This window comes from Pseudochaenichthys georgianus, chromosome 5 (assembly GCF_902827115.2).
Source record: "Pseudochaenichthys georgianus chromosome 5, fPseGeo1.2, whole genome shotgun sequence".
Classification (NCBI taxonomy): Eukaryota; Metazoa; Chordata; class Actinopteri; order Perciformes; family Channichthyidae; genus Pseudochaenichthys; species Pseudochaenichthys georgianus.
In genome coordinates, this window is record NC_047507.1 from 24,041,635 (window position 1) to 24,065,901 (window position 24,267).

The window sequence follows — 24,267 nt, forward strand, 5'->3', positions numbered from 1 at the left end:
TGATCAGGGACATTTCATTGACAGGAGATGAAGGTGCATCTCCGTCATCACAAGCAGGAAAACCAAACAAACCCTTGGTGAGTGTTCTCAAAACCCTGATATCCTTGGGGGTGAAAACATAAAATCCTATTTAATTTGAGATAAATGCGTCAGAGTTGTGTGAAACTGATTTGGGCCACGAGCAGAGCTGATGGCGCAACTGGCCCAGGATCAGCTCTGCAGTGGCCTCAGTCAAAGAAGCCATCCACACGACGGTCTGATTATGTCTCTTTCATCTTCCATGTCCGTTTGTATTTTTCTCTCCGTCATGAACATGTGTCACGTTATATCACACCATGTAATGAGAACATGATACTATCAGGGTGTCATGATCTTTAATGTTTATATTGTCAACGTCACTGGGACATACACTGATGTTGCTGCTTGCACTTATTTGATGAAATGTACTGATTTCCTCACGATCATCGTGTCATATTGCTTTCCTCTCAACACGTTATGCAATGACTAAGTTATTCTTATTTTACAGTGAATTTATTGACATTCTTAACAATGTTTACATTTTTTATTTATGTTTTTCGTCATGGGTTAAGTTATGTTTTTTACTCCTGTATTTTAATATCTATGTAAATATGTGATGTTGTAAAATGAACAAATTTTAAAAATGTGAGATTGTATAATTTAAAGGTGCTGATGTTTCTAATTAGGTGGCACTACTCTATTTGAACCTCAGAAAGCTTTTGGTAGTAGAATGTACTGTAGCTGCTGTTCATGTCCGAGCATCGAAACACAGATAAAAGAGTCACATGTGAACAAAGAAAAAGCAATATGTCTGCTCTGGTGCAGTATGTCCTGTCACAGGTCAGAAGAACCACAGCTGAACTCATTCAGGGCAGATGGGCTTCTTTATTAGTATTTGAGTGTTTACTGTATTAACATGCAAAACCCTCTTGCCATCTAGGGGTGTATATAGCATCAGAAAAGCATGCTTGTGATGAAGTACTGGGAGCCTATTGGTCACTGTTTGTGACTCGTGTCATAATGAAATATTGGATCCATCCACAGATAAAAAGATGCAACTCAAGACTGCAGATTTCTGGCAGACATTTTAAGACTCGAGGCATATGGATGACGGGGAGACAAAACACAAATAGATCTGTGTAACTGGAAAATATGATTATTTGTCTGTTCCAACTCAGTTCTGCCTGACTTGTGGCCAAGCTGTTTGCAGTGTACCAGCACAGAAAAGAGATTAGGAGTTGTTCATCTATTTGATTCTAGTATTGTTTTAGTGAATAAATCACAAAACAACCACAGGCTTGTGTGGCATAAATGGAAAAATTACCTTTAACTTACACCTGCAATATATGGCCAATTTGACTTACTGCCTTCCCCTAATATAGCATTTTCAAATGGGGAAGTTTCAAAAGCTCTATATATGGTTTATCCATTTTTAGCCCCCTGACATTGTCCTCACTAGCTGAATTTTGGCCAAAAGATGGCAATTGTTTTACTTATGTGCAAGGGCTCTTCCATAACAGATAATGCGATACATATGACTCATGTTTGATGTACTTGTGTCCCATGACAAGCCTTCTTGCATGCATGTGGTTCAATCTGACTGTACAACAGCACTGCAACCTGTTCCATTAACTCATGACTGATCAGGTCCAACTCAATAAGCTAAAATTGGCAGCTTCCGTTTTTTAATCTGGTGTTTTAAGAGATTTTAAGATATTGTGCCCCCAAGATTTAATGATAGAAACCCTCCTGCAGGAGAAAATGTTGCCAAAAAGCAAAACTACTGCCCTCTAGTGTCTGAACTGTGGAGGTACTTGTTTTCCGTCATGCTGATATAAACAACCCTGTATGAACAAAAACGTTTGCTTTTTATATTATTGTAACTGTACAATAAATATATTTAAGAAACAGTTTTAAATAAAAATCAAACCTGTAAAATCTCAAATTGTGGGTTCAGTATCTTTCAGTGACAAAACACTCAAGACAAGTGGTGGTTTGAGCATTTCACATCTTTATTTCTGTATTTTTTTAAACAATGTTGTGGCACCCAGGTCTACAGTCTCAAAAACGTGCACAAGTCTCTTTCCTGCAAATAAAAAATAAAATAATTGTCTGACTCGAGCAAAGCAAAGAGCAGGAAACTAGTGTTAACTCACAACCCTTTCTTTGTCTGGTTCCAGATCCTCATCACATCTAATAGAGTGTAGTCATTGTCCAGGAGTTAATCCCCCTTTGGTAGTTTAAAAAAAAATATTTCATCCATTTAAAACAAATATTCCAACATTTTTTTTTTAAGTATACATCAGTCTTTACAAAAAAAGCGAGGAGAACCCTCTGCTTCTGAACCCCAGTGCCAAGCCCAAATCCCCCAAAAACATCCCATCCCAGCAAAATATCAACATATGATCTCAGGACGAGGAGGGGGGGGTGGAAACAGGAATGACATGTAGAGGAGATGACATGCGTAGAAATACACTTTAAATTATCTGGAGAACTAATGAGTGTTAAAACTTTTCTCTCTATAACCAAATACAAATTTGTGACAGTGCATTGTATAGCTACGTTTTTTTAACTCATGTTACAAGCACTTCAAATTGAAAAGGTGACAAAGGGGAAGAATGCTGTGTATAATTAAATGAAGTGTGGACATAAAATGGACAGACTTTGTGGAACTGGGTGAGAGAAGGGAGGGGCGTGTATATATAAACGGAGAGTAAAACAGTCTATTATTTTTTGACTTCCTTTGAAAAGAAAAAAAACTGACTGTACACAACTAAATCTATATGCCTATTCAGAGTTTATCAACTCCACTCCTTTGTGATGGCGAAAGAAAGAAAAAAAAGGGGGGAAGAGAGCGAGGGATTCATTAAAAAAAACTAAAGTCTTATAACAAATAATTAAAACCTCCAACTCGACTCAAAAAAGGGAATTAAAAACCTAGTACGATTCTTCTGACTAAAACCAAAACAAATGAAATAAATAATGAACTGAACTGAGTGGGTCAAATCAGTGTCAGTTGACATGATTTCAAATGACAAAAGAGGCAGCATAATATATAAACTCTTAAGTTGGGTAGTTGCATTGACTGTTTTGTGGTGGCCGATGATATAAAAGTGAGATTTAGTGCAGATGCAGTGTCGTACTAGTTGGCTGCCAGTCCTGTGGCCTCAGAGGAAAGCCTGGAGAGAGAGACACCCGGAGCAGGGGGGGGGGGGGGGGGGAGAGAGAAAATAAGGCATGCAATCAGACATACATTTCATATACTGTATAAGATGATTTTTTTTAAATAAAAGTTGTATTTAGTGTTCCTATACTACGAAAAGTTGATAAGTTCTGTGAGAATCTTGTAAATTATTACTCCTCTCAGCCGACAGCTTTTCAGAGCTAAAACTGATAACCATTGGTCCATTAAACCATAAAGTAAGTTAAAATGTTATAAAAAACGCTTATTCGCGTTCTTGCTGAAAATGGATAAGGTTGATAGCAGGCGGTTAGCTTAGCATAGTATTAATACATTAAAGCAGCTATCCTGATTCTGTCAGGGTAAACATGTAAAATAAATCACAAAACCCAACTTCCAGCACCTCCAATATTCACAATTTAACACATTGCATTCAGTTTGTACAGAGAAACAGTCTTGTCGTCACTGAGGTTGCCAGGCAACCAGCTGAGACTTCAGGAATCACTGCTTTGGCCGAGAAACAGGCTGGCTTCAAAATGCAACTACTCACTATTAAATCCACTATAAAGTGGGTTCTCAAGTGTGATGTTATCTTAATGTATAGTGAGAATTATAATAACATAGGACTTAATGTAAACATTTACAAAAAATCAAGAACTAAAACGAGAATCATGCATTGCGCTGAAGACGTGCAAGAGGAGAGCAATCTATTGTGGTCCGATAATGACTTTTTATGTGAGAGGCGTAGAGCAACGGCCACAAAGTATTTATTAATTTGGGTCACCCAAATGCACTTTATAAAATGTGCAATGGCAAGTGTACTAGCATAAATGGTGAGTGGAGAGAAAGTGGTAATGATTTGAACCCTTGTGAAACCACAATGTGTTTTACATTTCCCTTTTGTAAGGATTTCACAAACAAGAGATGCTGTTAGCTCTCGACAGTCAGGTTAGCAGTTTCCAGTCTTAGTGTTAAGCTAAAGAAACGTCTTGCAACATTTGTACTGTACAGACATGAGGGATATTCATCCTCTCACCCAACTATCAACAAGTTAGCATATTGGCATTTCAACTGTCAACGTTTTTATTTAACAATAAGCTTAACTGGTTAGATGCGTTTGCATTTATCACATCTACATAAAGATCTAAATAAAGGGTGGTTTGTTGCCTTTGATACCTGAGGGCATATTTACTTGGAATTGACATTGCTTCTTACATAAGCTAAAAACTAAATACACACGTTATAACATCCAACAATAGTCACTTAAAATTCACTACAAGAAAACTATTCCAATAAATACAATGTGACATATTAAAGAGAGCCGCTACCTGAGCAGAGCTTACACAAAGAGAGAAATGCTTCAGTAAAATATTTCACCGTCCATGCTAACTTCAAAGTCATTTAAAAATATAATGCACTCAACATGTCATTTCTTTAGGAGACAGGCTACAGATATTTATTTCATAAATATGTCAGCAACCATCTGTCTGGCTGTTAAATACTAGTGTGTGTGTGCATTTGTTTCGGTAGTAAGCGTGGCGTGGCACAGCCAGATACAAAAGCGAGTGCAGGTACAGACAACAGAGAGCATCGTCAGCACTTTAGTAGATGACTTGTGCTTCCTTGGTTAGTAAGGGGAGAGCCTTCGCCTTTTAGACTTGGAGCTCAGCTCGGGGGTGATTTTGGGCTCAGCGGGTATTGGGTGAGAGGGCTTACTGGCCCCGCTGACAACATGGAGGGCCAGCAGAGGGAGGGGCTTGAGACTGAGGAGACTTGAGACACAGGCAGGAGAGCTGGGGAGCAGGGAATCAGTGGAGGAGGAAGAGGAGGAGGAGGAGGGAGGAGGAGGCGGCCCTGGAGCCAACAAGGACAGAGGGATGGAGGCTGAGGGGGGCACCACACAGGAGGAAGAGGAGGAGGAGGAGGAAGAAGAGATAGCAGCAGAGGAGGTGGTGGTAGTAGTAGTAGTAGTAGTAGTAGAGGTGGAGGGAGAGCACGGGCTGGTCTGCTCAGGGTTCAAGGAGGAGGAGGAGGGAGGAGGTTTAGAGGACTCTACACTGTAGAAAGAGAGACAAGGAGAGAGGGACAACACAGTCGGGATGGGTCACAGGGCAGGCTGGTGATCAATGGGTGGGGGGGATCGGTAGGAGGTGTGTGTGTGGGGGGGTGTCACTCAGTGATGTGAAACGCCAAACTAAAAGTTTCATTAGAAATAAATGTGTGAATCCAAAAAGAAAAAAGGACATCTCTACGGGTGGATCGATGTTAAGCCAAGTGAAAAAGCACAACAGCAGACTGACAGAGCTGGCAACATCAAAGTGATGTAAGCAGTGGTTAAAAAGAAATTGTAAAAACATAGTGTAAATTAATCATTGGAATTTGAACACAAATCCAACCTAAACAAGTTAGCACAGCAGGTAGGCACTTGTGTATTTACTAGGGCTGTTTTATAGTTATTTGTTAATGTAACCCAATTTGTGTTCTTTGAAATTGAAAAGGATATCGCATTGTGTTTGTTACTTTCGTTGCAGTTGTATATGTCTTAAGTGTAATTTGGCTTGGCATGGACATGCTTTTATTTTGATGGAGAGTTAGCGTTGTTGACAGGAAGTTGGTGTTGCTATGGAAACAACGTGACATTAACGGCGAAATCTACATATAAAGACGGAGAAAGTAAACAATAACGTTTATGGTTTAGTGTTAGCCAGCCAGCCAGCCAGCCAGCCAGCCAGCCAGCCCCCCCCCCCCCCAAAGGAGGCACAAGCTCTTATGTTGATATTGGAGATTTCAAATTAGAAAAAAGACAAAAAAAAAAAATAACGAAATTGAAACCCGAATAGTACTCCAACGTACGAATATTCGGATACAGCCCTAGTATTTACATACGATATTACATAAACTATTTTATCCTCTTGTGGATTAGCATTGTGAGAGATATAATCAGGTAGATCAAGTAACTGTAGTTTTTCCTTTAACATTTATAGACTACAAATAAGGATGTTGTAAATGGTTGGTCAGTAGCTGGTAATAATTTGACCAATACAAAAATATGATAGGGTAATTGTGTAATTTAAGAAAAAAAAAAAAAAAAGAAGACTGCATGCCTGACACTGCTCAAGGCGGCTGTCCTGCTGATGAATTCTGAAGCATAATGTTTTGAGTACCAGAAAGCAGTAGAACTCTTGTTACCCTTTTCCAACTAAATCTACAAAACAGTGATGACTGTTAGTGCGCCACTCCCCTGCTCCAAGTATAAAGAAAATAAGCAGTGGCAGTAAATGGAAAGATAAAGTCGGGGCATAGCAGGAAACGCATCCAGCTGAGCAGCTGTTTCTGGCAACTAGGCTAATGTTCGCTACGGTAAACCAAATATCACTTCATCATGTAGATCACGTATGCAAAATATTTATTATTGGTCGTTTAAAAGCTATTTTAGTCGTTAGATACTTCAATTCATATAGTGTGGTCTAAATAGTCTTCTAATGAACATGGAAGGTGTTTGCTGCGAGTACAACTAATGTGTCAACATCTGATTTTTTGTTGAACATAAGTGATGTCAGTCAAAAGTTTTCTAAAAAGGAAAAAAGACCTATTTCATAAATTAATGATTAACTGATAAAAAATTAAACTGGACAACTATTGGTTAAACTAATTGCTTAAGATTTGTATCCCTAACACAAACTGAAGCGGCGCAGAAACTCAAAGTAAACCAGGCTAATGTAATGCTTGAACTTAAAAGCCTGGGACTGATTACTAACCTTGTTTGAGCTAACTATGTTATTGATGATCTTACCTGGCATTGATGAGGTACTCGGCCAGACTGATGCTGGCGGGAGAGCCTGTGATGGTGACCTGGCGGTCAGTCGATCCATCCACTGGATTTGCAATCTTGATCTGGGCACCTGACATTTGCCTGATCTCGTTGATCTTTGCTCCCTGGCGGCCAATGATGCACCCAATCAGCTGTGATGAAGAAGAGCAGGAGGGGTAAGTTATAGGAATAATAGAGTCTGAAAACACTATGGAGATGCCTTTGGATAAGGGTAGCAACTTGTATTTATGACGCTTGAATAAAGCGTTATACACAAAAGGTGATTATTCACAATTATTAAGTTTCTTTTTTTTAAATTACCATCAAACAGTAAGGTTAGATAAATACAGCTGAATTGTGGATGAGAACAGATGCCCCAACATGAACTGTTAAACATTGATAATGTTGTTTTAGAAGTACTCACATCATTTGGAATGGTCATCTCATGGGAACTGGTTTGAGCAGAAGCATCCATCCCTTTAAGACAAATAAACAAGAACATTTAATCAAAACAGTCAATCAAAATGTGCACTCAACATCTATAACAAAATATTCAAGTCATTATAATCCGTCCCCATTTCCTCTTATTTGGATTGTAGTGTTTTGTGATGCATTGCATGCCAATGGGATGCAACACAATGCAGTCTGATATGACCTTAACACAAAACAAGGTTTAGTCTTGTGTCCAAAGCCTTGTTGGGCTGCATACCAGTGAATCCTTGGTTACTTTGTGCGATGGGGAAGGGGCTCTGCTGCATCGCCAGCTGGTGAAGTTTGGTGAGCTGTGGAGAGATAGCAGCAGAAGAAGAAGACTGTGAGAGAGAAGGCAGTGAGGGAATAGAACACAGAACACAACAAATAACAGTCAGTACGGACAGCTACACTAAGAACAATTAGGAACCTGGTGTGTAAATATCTGATCCTCTGACAAAGCTCTACTCAGGTGTCTGAACACCACTGTGTTTCATGGCTTGTCTATGTGGGGTACCCAAGCCTTATTCCTCCAAAGTGCAGGCTGCATCAGCTGGTAATGCTTTCTGGGAGTCTTCAGGGCCAAGTCACAATACATAAGAGAGGGAGCTCTCAATATGCAGGCGATTCCCTAATCATCACCAATACAAGTCCCAACTATGACCTGTGACAATTTGCACTGAGCATCACACTTTACCGGTCATCACCTCTATAGCGGGAAGGGAGGATTTAAGGAAGAGACAACATGTTTGTGTCACTTAACTGAGATTAATAAACAAGAACAAATTGCATTAACCCGATGAAATATATATATATATATATGCGATATGATGCTTTAAATGATATCCGACTTGCTCTGTTGCTAATATTCAGTAACAAGTAAGACTAATGATCTTCGGTCCATCACATCAAACAGCCCTGATAAAACTCTAAACGTCAAAGCGGGCAGACGACATGGTAACAATAAAGGGGGAAGAATCCCAACATATTTATCTGGGACAGCCTAATGAGGCACGTAGAACAAGACAGAACACAAGGGAAAGAAAAACAGGAAAGAGTGAGCAGCAGGAACAGATTATAATTCATGGAACAGTGGAGAGTCAGGACCATTACAGAACAAATGTCAGTTTAATTCACAACTGAATTCCATTCAAAATATGAACTGTACAAACATTGCTGCTCCCTTTACAATTACAAATGATGCAATTAGTAGATACAAAAATGTAATTAGGATTGCTATAGTTGTATGCTGATAAATGGGAATTGGGTGGGTGGATGGAAGCACATTTTGAAAGACAGCAGTGGTAATTATGGGTAGGAGTGGTCAAAATGTTTACTGCACTTACATCTGGCTGTGGAATCGCATGCTGTCCTTGTACAGCATATGCCTGAAAAAAAATACAAACAAAAAAGGTTTCTTGGGCCCCACAGCAGATATTTCTTCTCTACACATCTCATGAAGACTCCAAGACATTATTATTATTATTATTATCATCAAGCCTATTCCAAACCAATATCATTTAAGAATATGTCTTGTCCAAAGTTTCTACTTTTCTGGAATAAGAGACACATCTTTGGAGACAAACTAGTGGATTTAAAGAAATCCAGGAGGGATTTAGTTATTTTGTAAAAATAATAATAAGCTTTTAGTCCAACGGGCACCCTCAATGCATTGTGGTCTGGACCAACAATGGTGGGAACTAGGTCACCACACTTCTGAATGCCAATGCTCAAAACTAATTATGAAGACACTAACAATGTTAAGAATCTTTAACAAACTGCCTCTGGAGAAAATGTGTTATGGTCACTAGACAACTAAAAAAGGCATTACTTAAAATAATTAATGTTGGCGTTATTTTCCTCAAATGAGTAACAGAAGCACCTCTGGTTGCAAATGAGTTCTTATCTCAAAAACACAGCCACTCTACATAGTGTGGTTTGGCACAATTACATACACAATTATCAGAATGCATTTCATCACACATCAATATTTCTAAGGTCATAATATAAGTAAAAGTAGTAAAGCAATAAACTCCTTCAAAATAAACGTAAATACATTTAAAAAAGGTGACACACTGTGTCGTATGTACCTGTCCGCCAGCGAAGATGACAGGGGATCCTGAAGGTTTGGGTCGGTAGGGGATAGTGACGCCCTTAGGGGGAGACTGTAGAGCCCAAAAAGGTAGATGTGTTTTAATATTGGTGCAAAAAACAACCACAAATTCTGTTGATCGGCTTGTGACCTTTCTGGTCCAAACTAGGGCTGCAACAAACGACTAATTTGATAATCGATTAATCGACTATTCGGACTATTATGCCTTGCACAATTTCTCTTATTTAGCCATCAACTTTTAGATTTAGCTTGAGGTTGTTTTAGGCATGTGGAAACTAACATTGAAGACAATAAAGATGAATACTTGATTCAAAAATACATATATTATTAACTAAACACATTTTGAACAAAACGAACGTTGCTTTTTATTTAAATAAAATAATATTTCACATCAAAAGAAATGACAATGTTTTAACAAATCGTATTAAATAATCTGATGACAGAACTGTAAACAGAATAGCTGAAACTTTAACTAAATAAATAACTCAGTTACCTCTAATCATTAACCCATGTTTGTATAATGTAGTTAACTCCGTGTGTTGCTGCTAGCATACATAATATCTGACGTGGAAACGTTACTCGTGGATGGAGCTACAGAGCCGCTAGAAAGACAGTCGAACCCGGTGCATTCCTCCGTCTGGATGTGGAGCATGTGGAGGTAAAGTTGAACCACACCTCGGAGCGCGTTCTCTCCGCCATCTCCGCAGTGTGTTGCTGCATGTGGCAGCTGCGTGTGTGTAAACTGCGTGTGTGTAAACTGCCCCGCCCCCTCGCACACAGACGGGGGAGAGAGATCTCGTCTGATCGAAAATACATCATAGACGCATTTGTTTGTCTTTTTGCATATTAGAAACTAGTTGACGACACTAAGACTGCGATATAATGTTTTTGTAGCAATAATACATGACATATATTTTTTAAATGTCTCCAGTACCGATAAAAAGACCAATAACGTTGGAGCTTAACGGCGCGTAAAACACACGTGATGACGTCACCAACGAATCGACGACTGAATTAGTTGGCAACTAATTTGGTCATCGATTTTAATCGATTAAGTCGATTAGTTGTTGCACCCCTAGTCCAAACCCAACACCGCAGCCAAAGGCCCAGGGATCATAATGTTTCACATCATTAATTTATAGGTCAACAGCTACCACTTTATTTGCTTCATAGCTTTCATGAGTCCACTTACCTCAAGCATGACCACACAGATCTGCTTCACACACTCAATTATCGACTGGGGAGTACCAGCGATGGTGATGGCTCGCTCTGTGGAGTTGGGGAGCATGTCTCCGGCCACTTGTACCTGAGCACCAGTTGACTGAAACACACAATTAGTAAGTCAAATGAGATCAGAAGTCTGCTGTGTATTTGTCTTAAATGTACTTCCTTCAATGGGTAAAAGGTGACAGTCAGCGAATTAGAGCTTCAAAATGTTTGCATTACCTCTCGGATTTCCTTGATCTTGCAGCCACCCTTCCCGATGAGGGAGCCACACTGGCTGGCAGGCACCACAATGCGTAGGGTCACCGGGGGCTTGCTGGTAGCGGTGCTGTTTGTCATTGAGCTGCTTATGTCCTGGGAATAAAGAGAAAGGTTAATCTAGTTTGAGTTTGAGCTAGTTGCAGCTGAACAGTTAATCCATGAGTCAGCAAAAATGTTGACCTACCTCTTCCAGCTTTTCAATGATCATAGAGAATGCTTTAAAGATGGCGGTGGTTGGACCTGCTAAAGTAATGATCCTCTCAGGACAATTGCCCTCAGAGATATTGATGCGAGCCCCGCTCTACAAACAAATAGAAAGCAAGGAATTAAAAGACGACATTTGAAAGACATCCTATTGTAAAAGAGAATTCAAGCTGCCGACTGGCCTCACACACACAATGATATCCCATTGTATTTTACCATAACGGAGATAAGAATCAAAGATCTCACCTCTTCTCTCATCTTCTTCACAGATTCACCTTTCTATAAGCAGAGAACAAAAGTCAGACTCAGTCAGTATATGGAATAAAATAACACATATTCAAATGATAGAAAATCTAAATAGCAGTTATATTAAACAGAACCTTACCTTTCCAATAATACTTCCGACTTCCTAAAATAGAAAAAGAGAACGATTAATTTGGCTCATTAATCATCTGGAGTCAGATTCATCTTACCTCTTTCGCTACAGCTTGCCAATGTTATCAGGCAAAGAGAATCCTTCAATAACCTAAGTGTTATGGTTTCACAACACTTTCACAAGAAGAACAGGTGTCATTGTAAGAACTGTAAACAGCCTGATCCGCCATGAATTCTACAGCTCTCCTTCACAGGCAGTTTGTGTTTGTCCCACTCTTGCTCAAGATGGTGCTGTTGACCAAAGGGAGATCCAGGATGCAGCCAAGCCCACAGTGCTGCAAGGCTGCTAATGCCTTGCTAGTGCCTCTTAAGATGCTAAAAACTAGCAGAGCTTTCAAAAAGGATAGTTTCTGGACTCATGCAATTTTTGAATATATAGTTATACACAGTATAAGCTGACATGTCAGAGATAGACTTTGGGAAGCCACTTCTTGCCATATTTTAGCATTTGAAACCATAATAACAACAGGCCACTGTGGGACTCAAAGATGCAACACGTGTGTGGCTATACGGCTGTTGTGAAAGCCGGACGGATTAGATGAAACAGCAAATGGAATGTCTTGGCTCCTGGTTGCTGATTTTTACCAAGTGTATTATGTAGAAAAGGTTGACCATTTTATTTTTCAAGCCGCTCTGGCATTATTCAGAGATCAATGAAGGAGAGGATGAGGATTTTAACTTCACTCAGTAAAATAAATCAGAAATCTTGATAAACCGAAATCATAGCAAAGAGGAAACATTAATATTTTAGGTAAATGGATTCAATTTCGAATACAACAAATTTAGAGATGAGACAATCAAGGTCTCCTTTGTGAAAGCTCAAACACAGGAACATGCCAAAACAGCACTCCACACTATTCTTGGCGATACAGGATGCTGTCACCAAGTCAATACCCTTGCTCATCACATCAAAGAGCTGCCCTTTATTCCCCTGGTATCTCACATTTCCATAAATATAACGTCATAGATTACTACAGTGCTGACACCAGCAGCTGACAGGTGGCCTCACCTTGCCATGCATGAGCAGCCTTATGGTAAGGGTGACATTGAGTCCTCCTTCAATCACACCGGAGTCCATAACTGCAACCTGGGGGTCTGTGCAGAACTGGGGACTTTGGTCACCGAGTTCGATCTAAAAAGGGCATAGCAGACAAGCAATGATATACCACATCATGTGCACTTACAGGATTATCTAAGAAGAACAAGAAAAAAGATGGATGCAATTTAAGATAACAAGAGTAAGGAATTTGGTGTTCTTGTAATTTCAGCATTAGCATTCACTACATCAATATTTATTTTACACCCATGGTGAGTTAATAGTCCACATCTTAGCTTTGTCTAATATACAATTTTCTGACCCCTTGAGATTTTGTAATACTTTTCAGAATTTCAGATTATGTTGTTGGATAAAGATATATCATTAAAATGGGGACATATTTAAATATCAGCATAACACAAAGAATGTAAAGGCCCATTAATCCCAGATATCTGCAATCAAACTAACACATTCAGTTAACACCAGACCATGAAACATACTTAGGCTAAATGTGTAACAATAAACGTCAAATGTGCAAATATGTGATGATTATACCTGGTATTCCATTAGACAAATTTCTCCTTAATAAACCTATTCAAAGAGAAAATGGTAAATCTGTGTCACAGCTCATGCTAATGAAAGTGATGCGTACTATCATTAATCATGATTAAATAGCTCAGGACTCACTTCTACTGTGCCAACTACACGCTGTTAGTTTGCTGCATTTATTTTTCAAACATCTGAGGAGTGCTCCGACCCAAATTATCTAACTCAAAACACCAAATATTGAAATGAATCCATCTCCATGCTACTGCTTGGATGCTAACGATGTCTTCATCATTAGCGATGAATCAAGTGTGTCAACAGAAGTGCGATTGATTTACCCCCCACGCTGTAGTTAAACACATTTCATAATAACCATAAATAAGTATGTTTACGTGAACAGCAGACATTTAAATGCATACTTGGCATGTGTTGTTTAGGTTAAAGTAAGTCCATTAACTATTCTTGTTAGCCATTTAGCATGCTGGAAAATGAATGGGGCATGCGTGCGCTACTTAGCAAAGCTAGCTAGTTAGCTTGATTAGCCAATGTTATTAATAGCTGTCAAAATATCGGACGCTTTCGTTAAATGGAAGTTAGTTGCTCTTTGGATCAAAGGCAGGCACCATAGACTAAACAGGAGGTTAGACTAACATCACAATCAAACTCCTCCGTGGTTAGCTAAGCTAACCGGATCATACGGAGACTGCGTGCTCATCATCATGCGGCCTGTTAGCATACTGGGGAAGCAGCCCGTAGCTACTGGGCGCGATTTCTTTCTGCTACTTCAGATCATAACAGAAATATAAGAACAGCACAGTTGAATAAAACTTACCTGATTCGAGAGATGGTACGTGACCGGGGGAGGGTTGGGGTTGTAAGGGTAGAAGGGGAGAGGTTCGGGTGGGTAGAAACCCGGGGGAGAGTTTAGAAAGGAAGAGGGAAGAGTGATGATGTGAGATCGAGCTCCACTCCTTTGCACAAAGACAACACAATTATAACCTCTGAACTTTCCCCTATCAGCCAACCAAAACCCCCCTCCTCAGTGTGACCTGCAGGTGCCCCAAATCTCCTCTTAAAAAAGTTACAGTTGCACATTTGTCGAACATTATGCATAAGAACAACATAGCATTTCAATTAAAGGATGTCATATAAAAAAATAAGCAACTAATAACTTCAATTATTTATTATCTTGAGGAAAACACCCACGTAGATTTTTCCTTTAAAAAGTATTTATTGAGAAGGTTAGTTGAATAACCTTTATATGTAAATACAATTAGTGATGATACAAAGCAATGCAGAATAACGATTTCTGCAGTCATGTATAGTAGAAGGAAAACAAATCAATAGGCATACATACAAAGCTTCAGTATCTATATTATTAATCTTCCTAAAGAAGAAAAAAATACAATATACACAATTTATTTTACAAAATTACAATGTAAGATTTTTTTTTAATATAGCATAACACACTTTGGAAATAATTTCAATATGTCACACTATGGATCATTTGTAATAAAACACCCACAAACCAAAACAAGATGTAAGACATGATGGAATGCAAGTAAAGCTAAATGCTATGGAAGTGTTCTGTGACGCATTTTTTTTACATTCTATTAAAAGTGTTAATTATGACCTTTGTGTGTTTATTGTTAATAGTCCTTTTGTAAAGTGACATTTCTGTGAAAGCCTTCCCTCAAAGTGGAAGCCTCAGTCTTAGTCACTGCTGCTGCTGCTGCTGCTGCTGCTACTGCTGCTGGAGGACTGTGGGAAAAGAAAAAGAAAGGTTACGTACGTATTCAAATTTTAATAGCTTTTTAATTATAGCTTTAAACACAAACAGGAAACGTTTTCCTTTATTTACACTGCATAAAAGAGTATTTTTAAAGATGTCTATTTTAAATAGGTCCTGAGGTCACTATTTTTAAGCACATTATAAAGCAAATTATTGATTGAATGTTTACAAATAATTATCATATGTGGTTGCAGAATTTGCAAAAAGAGCTGTAGAAAACAAAACTTTACTTTCCAGAACCAATTAGTATAATCGATTGTTTTTTCTATGCTTGTACACGCAATCATCATGTTTCATTATCCAATCTAGCAACTGGTTATTGATAGTTTTGTTGTGCCATTGCAATATAATTATTCTCTATAGTTAAAATTATAATCAATAGCCTATCCCTCATCAAGAATGTTAATTCCAAACAGTGTTGTGTCTCTTCAGTTGTATTGCACTTTGCACTTGTTGAGTCATGATTGCACTTTCTTTGTTTAGTGCAGGACTTCAGATTGACATGACAATGTCCCGAAGGCCCGGGGCGTAAGAAAGGTCAAATTTCATCTTTTTATCTAGTACTGGCAATAATCCTTCACCTACGAGAGGATCCATTCTAAACAGCTTTTACAGATTTAAAACATAATCTCACCTTGCCGTGTTTGTCCCCTTTATGTGCTTTCTTCATCTTCTTCATCTTCTTCATCTTTTTGTGGCCTTTATGCCCGGCCAGCCCCATTCCCATTCCAGCCATTCCCCCCATACCCATGGGATTTAGGCCTCCATGATGATGACCTTTGTGGTCACCTTTGTGGCCTTTATGGTGACCACCTTTTGGAGAGTGGGGGTATGGACCTGGGTGAACACCCCCAGGAGGGACTGGATATCCACCTGGAGCCATAGGATAAGGATGCTGGCCAGGAGCTCCATAAGGCATCGCCCCTGGATGTACATTTGGTCCCATGGCTGGGTTCATGCCAGCTGGGTATTGCCCAGCCGGATATGGTCCTGCCGGGTGTTGCCCAGCCGGGTATTGCCCAGCCGGATATGGTCCTGCTGGGTGTTGCCCAGCCGGGTATTGCCCAGCCGGATATGGTCCTGCCGGGTGTTGCCCAGCCGGGTATGCTGGGTGTGCAGGTTGGGGAAATAGTCCCCCTGATGGAGGTGCAGAAGGATAGGCAGGGTTGTAGCCAGGTGGGTAGGCAGGGTTTTGGGGGCCCATCGGAGGGGGAGGACCTAAAAAAAAGCAAACACACAATATTGCTCAGAACATCTATATAAGTTAGGCCTAAGAAAAAAATTGCTTTGATGATGATATGATTTCCTTACCTTGATTTGGCCACATGGTTGTGCTTATTTGATGTGACAAGGAAAACACGTCCCAAAAACCCTGAGGAAACAATGGAGAATTAATGCCGTATGGCTAAAAACTACTGTCTTTTATCATTTATTTAGAATGTAGGAAAGATACAATCCATATCAAACATGTCACCACGTTTTTTTCCAAACAATGTAGTTCATTATTTCTAATGATATCATGCTTTGTCAACACACGTTGTATATAGTTTATTTTATTGTGTGATGAGTTTAGGCCACAGTCTATGGTTTAGGCTTTGCTCTTGATTATGATTTGTTTTCTGTTAAAATACAAATGATTGCTAAAGATAAAGATACACAAATATTCTAATCTATAGACTGTAGGCTACAGGTCTAATAATACAGTCAAGCTGTGAAACTTAACGGAATTGACTTGTTTTAAACTTTACAATTACCAAGAAATGTACTTCAATAATACACTATACAGCGTGCTAACATGGATTAGAGTCACTTTCCCACACGACATAAATACACCCAAAACGGGTCATGACGTGCTTAACATAAATTGTGGTCTCTGCTTCAACAACTGCCAGTCATTTCCCCAACACCTTCCTCATTTAACCACGATATGACGGAAATCTCAAATCAAAGTCTTAATATTCTGATTGTTGTAGTTTATAGTTGCTCTGGTCCATAAATGCGACTCAAAATATGCGTTTGTGAATGTCGTGGGTTTACCTTGGAAACTTCCAGCAGATTGTCAGGAATCTTGAGTTCCGGAGTTCTGTAGGCTATTTGTTCCGCATTGAGCAGCAGAGATGCATCAGGAAGCCACGCCCATTGTTAAAGGTTACGCACCTTGTTTACGTAATGGCAAAAGTCCAACAGGCTATGATAAAAGTCTGATCTACGTGTTTCTGAGCTACAAAAGATAATGTTAATGATGTGTCCCCCCAAACATTGTGAGCAGCATTGGTTTTGCCCATGACACACACACACCTAACATCAATCAAGGACATCACGGCTCAACATGTAAAAGGCTGGCTTTATTAAACCAAAATCTGGCACAAAAAAGTATTAATACAAATAACTATTTTCAAACCAACCGGTGAGCATCAACATTTTTTGTTTTGTTTTTACAAATATCCTACCAACATCTATATGGTTTTTTTACAACAAATATTTGCAATGTTGTTACAGGAAATGCACATCTGGAACTAAAAACAATAATGGCTTTGTTCAGTTAAAATATGTAAGCTTCAGGTCTTTTTCACAGCAGACAATTTCACAGCTAGAAAAAGCAGTGTTACTAATAACATTAATAATGATAATGTTCAAAAAAAATGTCCCATTAAGTCATGACTGTTTCACATTGAGCTTGCATACACCTACCAGTAAAAACAGTCCAATAGAATTGCATTTATTTTATAAGGTGTCATTTAAAAAAAAAAGTAAATAAAAAGACTTCAATCATCCTATTAATTTTCTGACATGGCAAGTTAAATGACTGCTGTGAAAATGCCCAATTACTTTAAGTGTAATTGTTAGTTGTGAGTATCTTTACTTTCAGAACATTTATTATTTCAATATAAAATCAAAATCATACATCATACATCATAGTTACCTAAAACAAAGTCACAGATAATTGCTAAAGTAAGGCATGTATTTCACAAAAACATTTTTATTTTATTATGCAATTATATACGAGTGTTTTCATTTTTTATCATTTTTCTGGATAACAATTAATTAATAAAGTTGTAATTATTTAATAGAATGAAAGAGATTAATGGGAACATGTTGCAGTCAAGAAGAAGAAGCCATGCTTTAACAAGGGTCTAAATATACAGATCTAAATATTGAAAAGCTGAAAAGTAGTGAAACAAATAGGACAGTGCAGATTTCTGATATGTAAATTATAAGAAGTTATCTCCCCATAAAAGGAAAACATATTATGAAGAGTAAGAAGACTGAAGATTCATTAATCTGCTCAATACACACTGAGCGGTCAGTCGAGCATCCGGCTCACAGTCCCAACAATCTGTCAGGAGCTCCTGCAGCACAAATCCCTGAAAGTTGTGAGATTTTTTTTTAATATATTGACAAACTAAATCAACTATCTTAAACATTTGATCAGCTATATCAGTTCATGTATCTTTGCAAATACAGAAAACAGCATTTTCCGGTGAGTAGCACTGTGTGAGAATACCTGTGGTAGCAGTGCCCAGTCTTTAGGTATGGAGGGTCTTTTCTCCATGTGAAACACATACTGGATGAGGCTCTCCAGGGTTACATCGGCTCCCAGCTCTAATTCATAAGGCAACAGATGCTGTGGAGCAACACCGCCTGCAGATGGAGACATTTGCATACATTTTAACATCCGCTTAGTCTCATGACATGACGTGTATCCAAGCAGTGCACAGAGATACTGTTCAGCTCATTCAGCAAAAAACTACAAAGGAAAGTGAAAGCAGACATTTGCAGTATTATAAACGTTTAAGTTCATATTTTTTATTTTTAACGTGTGGTGTTCTTAAATAAACAAATATACATTTTGTTGGTTTAATAGAAATAATTAGCTTTGGTGTATTAGTGCATAACACAAACATAGTAAGAGAAAATAAATGGTAAACTAAAGAAAGTCAGAATTATCAACAAACATAAATAAAGAATATAAGACCACCAACATAAATACAATAAAAATGATGTGCAAGATATCCAAATTAAAATTAAAAAGGCGTTTTCAAAACAATCACAACTAAAATATACTATGCAGTAGACAATATTTCAATTTCATATATATCTTGAATCTAAATGAAGTACAGCGTTTCTGTAGATTACAATAGGGCTGTTAAGAGTGTACAGATCTAGAAGCCCATCACATTTACTGATGGCTTTGCATGATCTGATCTAAGGAGTTTTTACCTTCAAATAAATCAGAGCAACGCATCAAGATCTCCCACAGCAGCAGGGCCAGAGCGTAGATGTCTCCCTGCAGTAGACACCAGCCGTTTCTGAGGTTCACAGAGCCTTCCAGGATCTCAGGGGGCATGTAGCGCAGCGTGCCCACCTGAGCATGGGCCTGCAGATGGAGAGTCATGGGAATTAGTTGTTTCTAATGTAATAGGTTTTTCCCTCTGCATATATTCATTTCTTTTTGTAGGGATTCTGATGAACGGAAAAGCCGACCTATTGCATATAATTTACTGTTTACTCCTATTATGGTTTCACTGTGCCGTACCCTAACAATAATAAGTTGTGGCTCCACCAGGGTCTCACCTCTATGTTTGTCGCATGGAACCTGTGATGTCCTGAACAAAATCTCAGGATGGTTGAGCATCCAAAATCACACAAGACACAGGTACCATCTGCTCTTACAAGCACGTTTGAGCTGCTGAAGTCTCTGTGGGCCACAGGGGGTTTATGCACATCTGCAAGAAAAGACACACATGTGCTACAATAAGAATGTTCTAATTGTTTGTTTATTTGACAACAGTGGATTTAATAGATCCAGAAAGACTTCATTCATTAAGCTTGTTTAACTGTGGAGCCTGCTTCGTCTTTATATTGATGTGAGCTGTTTTAAACAGCTGTGGGGATCTCAAATAGTTTTAAAATACTTAGTGTATAATAGTTATATATGTTTACAAACAATATAATCAAAATTATTAGTCATGTTTGATACTGAAGCAACAATGTGGATATAGACCCATACGATTGTACAGGCATGCTTTGTAAACCAGTAAGATAAAACACAGACTTGCCCACCACACACACGCACACAATTATTCAAAAATAATATTCTGGCCAATACCATGTATGTGAAGGTCAGAGTGGAGATAGGAAACTCCCTGCGATAAAGACTGGCACAGCTTCACTGACAACATCCAGTTGGTGGTGTGTTTACACAGATAGGAGTGGAGAGAGCCCTGAAATCAAAGGGACGTCAGTTATGAATGTCTAAGAATCTGAACATTAAAGCGTTTAGTGTTTGGCCACATTTGTACAATAAAAATGAGTGTTTAAGAATATGGGGTGAAAAACTGTAGGAAGATTAAAAAAAAATCAAGTTAAGACCTGATCTGGTGGAAAGCAGTTGGTTATTTACACATCCAGCTGTTACTAAGAAACTTTTTTTTTTTAATTGTAATTTCTCTTTGCCTGATCACCTCTCTAGTTTGTTCACTTGTTTCTAACAGTAGTTAAAGAGTCTCTAAAAGTATCTGTTGGTTGGTGCTGAAGATTACTGCCGACTTCTGCAGGACGGAAAGCTTATCAATACATAAGCTGAAACTCAGTATCAAGCTCTGGAAAAGCTAAGTCTCAGTAGGTTCATCACTATGAGCATTTTAAAATATTTAGTTTCCTATCAGAGTCAAACCCTCTTTCTTTGCTTTCTTGCCCCAACTCTTTTGTGTTTTCCTTCACCTTTGTCTCAGAATAACATTTGATCTCTCAGGAAATGGAATATCCCATTTAAAATAAAAATAAAACCTACTTTCCACTCACATATTCAGCTAATTGCAGGACAATTAGCCAACTGCTTTCATATGGTGTCCTCCCAGAGCCCAGGAAGTTGACAATCCCAGCATGCTTCATCAGTGGTAGCTCATAGACCTCCTTCTCTGCAGTAAAGGTATGTTTCCATACTTCAGGGAAAACTTTCACAGCAACCATGGATCCCTTGTATTTCCCCTCCCAGACAGTGGCAAAATGCCCACGGCCCACAATCTGAAAAGGTTTGAACATACAGGTAATATGTCGAGATAAATCCATTGAAAGATTTAGCAATATTTTACTCACTGCTAACCAAAATAGAATGAATCCATATCTGGGCTTACCTGCTGTAGTTCAACGTCAGTAAAGTCAATCTCAGAGGTTTTTCTTGTTTGGCAGGAACACAGTCGTGAGACACTGTCAGCATCAGGGGAGGGTGGATTCTCCTCTAAAAAAAGAGGATGGGTATGGTTATCAAAAGAAACATTTAAAAAAGGCACAGGAATCTGATAACAAACAAAGGACAGAGGTAGGGAGGTGTTATTGAAGAGATAAACACCAAGGTCAGTCTTCCACAGAGAATGAAACAGTCACAAGGTCAAACAAAGACATCATGAGAACGGAGTCTTGAGTTTAAAAGTGCGGAGACGTGTAATACTTCAAGAATGAGAGAGCATTTCACACAGAATTAACAGTATCGTCTTCCCTTTTTAATCTCCTCTTGTGTAAATGTGCCTCCTATACAAACATCAACAGTTAACATACTTTAATGTCAATAGACTTATTGTATTTTTAACTCAACATTTCTGCTTATATAAATCAAAGCAAAATTACACATTATTAGTAACAACAACAAAATACTTTCCCTATATCCTGTCAATAATCACTGTGATAAAAACAATACTACAATAATGCATACCTAAATCAGGTCAGTTTCATTTGATAACCGTTTTTTACCTTTAAATTATACAGGGCGGTATTTTACTTTTTTGTAATGTTGAAAACAAAAAGGATCTTACGTTTCTCTTTCAATATCATAATTATGAGCCACAGGACTAGCAGAGTTCCAATAAGAATAATCACAGCAGCCTTTTTTTTACCTGGGAAGAAAACAAAAAGTTTTTGTTATTGTTATTTGTGAATGATACATTGTAATTCGTTCTGAACAATTGAGTGTTTTCATTACTTTACAAAAGAAGAAAGACTTTTAAAAAGGGAGTAAAAGGGGGGTTTTCACTGGACAAGACGTATGTGGAAATGCATAGACTATAAACAAATAGACAAAGATACAATGTTCTGTTATAAAAAGAAAAGTACTTAACAATATCAGGATAATACCAACACTATGTTGGTTGCAAGTGATACGATATAGATAGTAATCTGATTCTGATCATACCCATAGAATAAGAGTAGGTGGGTAGAGGCTCTTCTGACTCTGAGGTCCAAGTGATGTTGTTGTTGCAGAGGTCTGTGTTGCACGCACATTTAATGGAGGTAATGTTGTTCAGTACTTGTGCTGGTTGTGCCATGCAGGCGTTGTTTGGGCAAGACATTTCAACAATATCACAAGCTGCGAGAACAGAAAAATCAGTAACACCATAGGAAACAAACTGAGAACCTGCAGTGTAACCAATTACATTATGCATAATATACATCACAGCATGATTTGTTAGAGGAAACACTAGACATGTGTATGACTCTTCTAATGGTACAAGAATAATAATCTAGACCTGGCAGATTAATCCAGAGGTTCCTTTCATGATATTTCACTACAGTTTCTTACCGAGAATGTCAACCCGTGGCTGGTCATTGATGATCCGATAATAGCCCACGCAGCATTGGGTGCTCTCACAGACCTGGACCGACCCATTCACAACACCCACATCTTCGAATATTTTGTTCGCAGTAGTATTTTTGAATGCACACTGTCTCTTCTGAGGAGAAGATTGGCCGGTGATGCAAATAAAGATGCACTCTGGTAGGAGAATAAAAAACAGACAGCGTTGTAGTTGGGCAGAAATTGTGTCTTTCAAGCCAACAATGGTGTCTAAAGTGGTGTCTAAAATAAATATTTCAATACAATCTACAGCTTTATTATTTGAGTTTCTAAGACAGAACTTAATTGGTGATGGTTCCATTATACACTAAATAATGATTTCTTGAAGCCGATATCACTTGAAATGTCATTACATTTATTAAATGTTTTTAACAAAGACAATCAACATCAGTTGCGCTAATCAATTAGACTTGCTCACCCGTTTTATGTAGTGAAATCATGTAAGATTTGCTTTTGGGTTAGTCAAAGAAACCTAAAAGTGCTTCGTATCAGTAGCCACAATATTCACAATGTTTTTGCAGCTATCACACTATTAGTGGCTGTGAATTATCTCAGTGTTCAGTTTTCATCAAGTGTTAACTAATGCTTGCTAGGAGAAACACTTTTTCCCAGAATGTTTTATCAGCACTGCAGTTAAAAGGGGTATTCAATGGTAGCATATATATTGACCTATATGCAACATTATTTGTATGCAAAAAGCCTAGACGGAGGTTGACATAGCTGTAACTATAATTTTTACAGTGAGTTGGAACCATGTCAAATTGAGGGAATTAACAAAAACTGAAATATTTCATGTCTTAATAAACGTCTTTAATGATGATTCTTGTTTAGGTTAGGGGTTACAGCAGACAAGCAACAATTCCCATGGAAATGTAACCAGACAAATACAAACAATACACATGCAGCTCAACAGTTTAAAAGCAAATTCACTCACCCACAGCCAACATCAGCCACCACTGCTGCAGGATCATGGTCACGGAGTCAGGACTGGCCAAGCAAGGAGTGAGTATTTATCAGTCCTGGGAATGTGAGAGGAGGTTCCCACGTTCCCAAGCATCACTCCCACTGCCACACACCTGCATGTACAACATATCCCGCTGCCACACAAAGGGATGTGGGAATACAGGACCTTTATCAACATAATCATCTGCCACTGTAAAGCAACAGCACTCAAGGGGGCTGTTGTCTGCAGCTGTGGGGTGTCGTCAGCATCATTCTGTCAGGGTCCCTTAAAATACGTAGAAGCCAAATTATAAGGGAAAATAACAGAATAGCTTACATATTAGAAACAAGTCAGAATAATGATATATTATGCCATAATCAGGATGCATTTATTAAATCATGTCAAACTAAATTGAAATTAGGATTTCAATCTAAATAATGCAGATTGCCAAATCAAAAATTATGAAAATGTACAATATTTTGGTTAATGATCAAATAACTGATGCCATTCCAATTTGATGAAGAAAATGCAAAGCACACACACTTACATAAGTTATTATGTTTAACAGAACAATAAATACATTTAGTAAAGAAGCAACCTAC

General features: G+C 38.4%; 3 protein-coding genes across 5 annotated transcripts; all 3 read right to left on the reverse strand.

Moving 5' to 3' along the window:
• Positions 1–2,009: 2,009 nt before the first annotated feature.
• On the reverse strand, positions 2,010–14,222 carry LOC117446535 (poly(rC)-binding protein 2). 2 transcript variants are annotated; one of them, XM_034082776.2, is made up of 14 exons: positions 14,133–14,222; positions 13,310–13,345; positions 12,728–12,850; positions 11,669–11,692; positions 11,530–11,562; positions 11,264–11,380; positions 11,041–11,172; positions 10,787–10,915; positions 9,572–9,646; positions 8,828–8,869; positions 7,720–7,792; positions 7,435–7,487; positions 6,993–7,162; positions 2,010–3,197 (listed from the first exon to the last, which is right to left on the reverse strand). In XM_034082776.2, exons 2-14 carry the CDS (start codon positions 13,319–13,321, stop codon positions 3,161–3,163), a joined length of 1,020 nt encoding a protein of 339 aa, XP_033938667.1. In that variant the 5' UTR covers positions 13,322–13,345; positions 14,133–14,222; the 3' UTR covers positions 2,010–3,160. The 2 variants fall into 2 exon arrangements, with proteins under 2 accessions (XP_033938667.1, XP_033938668.1); XM_034082777.2 differs by lacking the exon at positions 13,310–13,345 and having other exon boundaries at positions 14,133–14,218.
• Positions 14,223–14,620: 398 nt separating this feature from the next.
• On the reverse strand, positions 14,621–17,238 carry prr13 (proline rich 13). The gene is made up of 4 exons (XM_034083166.2): positions 17,130–17,238; positions 16,404–16,464; positions 15,727–16,310; positions 14,621–15,061 (listed from the first exon to the last, which is right to left on the reverse strand). Exons 2-4 carry the CDS (start codon positions 16,417–16,419, stop codon positions 15,014–15,016), a joined length of 648 nt encoding a protein of 215 aa, XP_033939057.1. The 5' UTR covers positions 16,420–16,464; positions 17,130–17,238; the 3' UTR covers positions 14,621–15,013.
• A 186-nt stretch (positions 17,239–17,424) lies between these two features.
• LOC117447027 (anti-Muellerian hormone type-2 receptor-like) lies at positions 17,425–23,729 on the reverse strand. 2 transcript variants are annotated; one of them, XM_034083603.1, is made up of 11 exons: positions 23,657–23,729; positions 22,669–22,860; positions 22,282–22,353; positions 21,905–21,985; positions 21,230–21,333; positions 20,898–21,119; positions 20,203–20,317; positions 19,668–19,819; positions 19,314–19,470; positions 18,598–18,734; positions 17,425–18,457 (listed from the first exon to the last, which is right to left on the reverse strand). In XM_034083603.1, the coding sequence occupies exons 1-11, from the start codon at positions 23,691–23,693 to the stop codon at positions 18,341–18,343; spliced, it is 1,386 nt and encodes a 461-aa protein (XP_033939494.1). In that variant the 5' UTR covers positions 23,694–23,729; the 3' UTR covers positions 17,425–18,340. The 2 variants fall into 2 exon arrangements, with proteins under 2 accessions (XP_033939494.1, XP_033939493.1); XM_034083602.1 differs by having other exon boundaries at positions 22,282–22,455.
• Positions 23,730–24,267: the final 538 nt, after the last annotated feature.

Bases quoted from the DNA above. Each gene is read 5' to 3' on its own strand.
- LOC117446535 (XM_034082776.2), bottom strand. The intron at 11,563-11,668 runs GTAAGGTTCTGT...CTCTGCTTATAG, and splicing joins TCGGAAGTATTATTGGAAAG to AAAGGTGAATCTGTGAAGAA. The intron at 11,173-11,263 runs GTAGGTCAACAT...CTTTATTCCCAG, and splicing joins TCATTGAAAAGCTGGAAGAG to GACATAAGCAGCTCAATGAC.
- prr13 (XM_034083166.2), bottom strand. The intron at 15,062-15,726 runs GTGAGATTATGT...CTTTTCCCACAG, and splicing joins AAGGGGACAAACACGGCAAG to TCCTCCAGCAGCAGTAGCAG.
- LOC117447027 (XM_034083602.1), bottom strand. From the start codon at position 23,693: ATGATCCTGCAGCAGTGGTGGCTGATGTTGGCTGTGG. The intron at 20,318-20,897 runs GTGAGTGGAAAG...CTTTGATTTCAG, and splicing joins TCCTGCAATTAGCTGAATAT to GGCTCTCTCCACTCCTATCT. The intron at 19,820-20,202 runs GTATTGGCCAGA...CTTTTCTTGCAG, and splicing joins CTCTGACCTTCACATACATG to ATGTGCATAAACCCCCTGTG.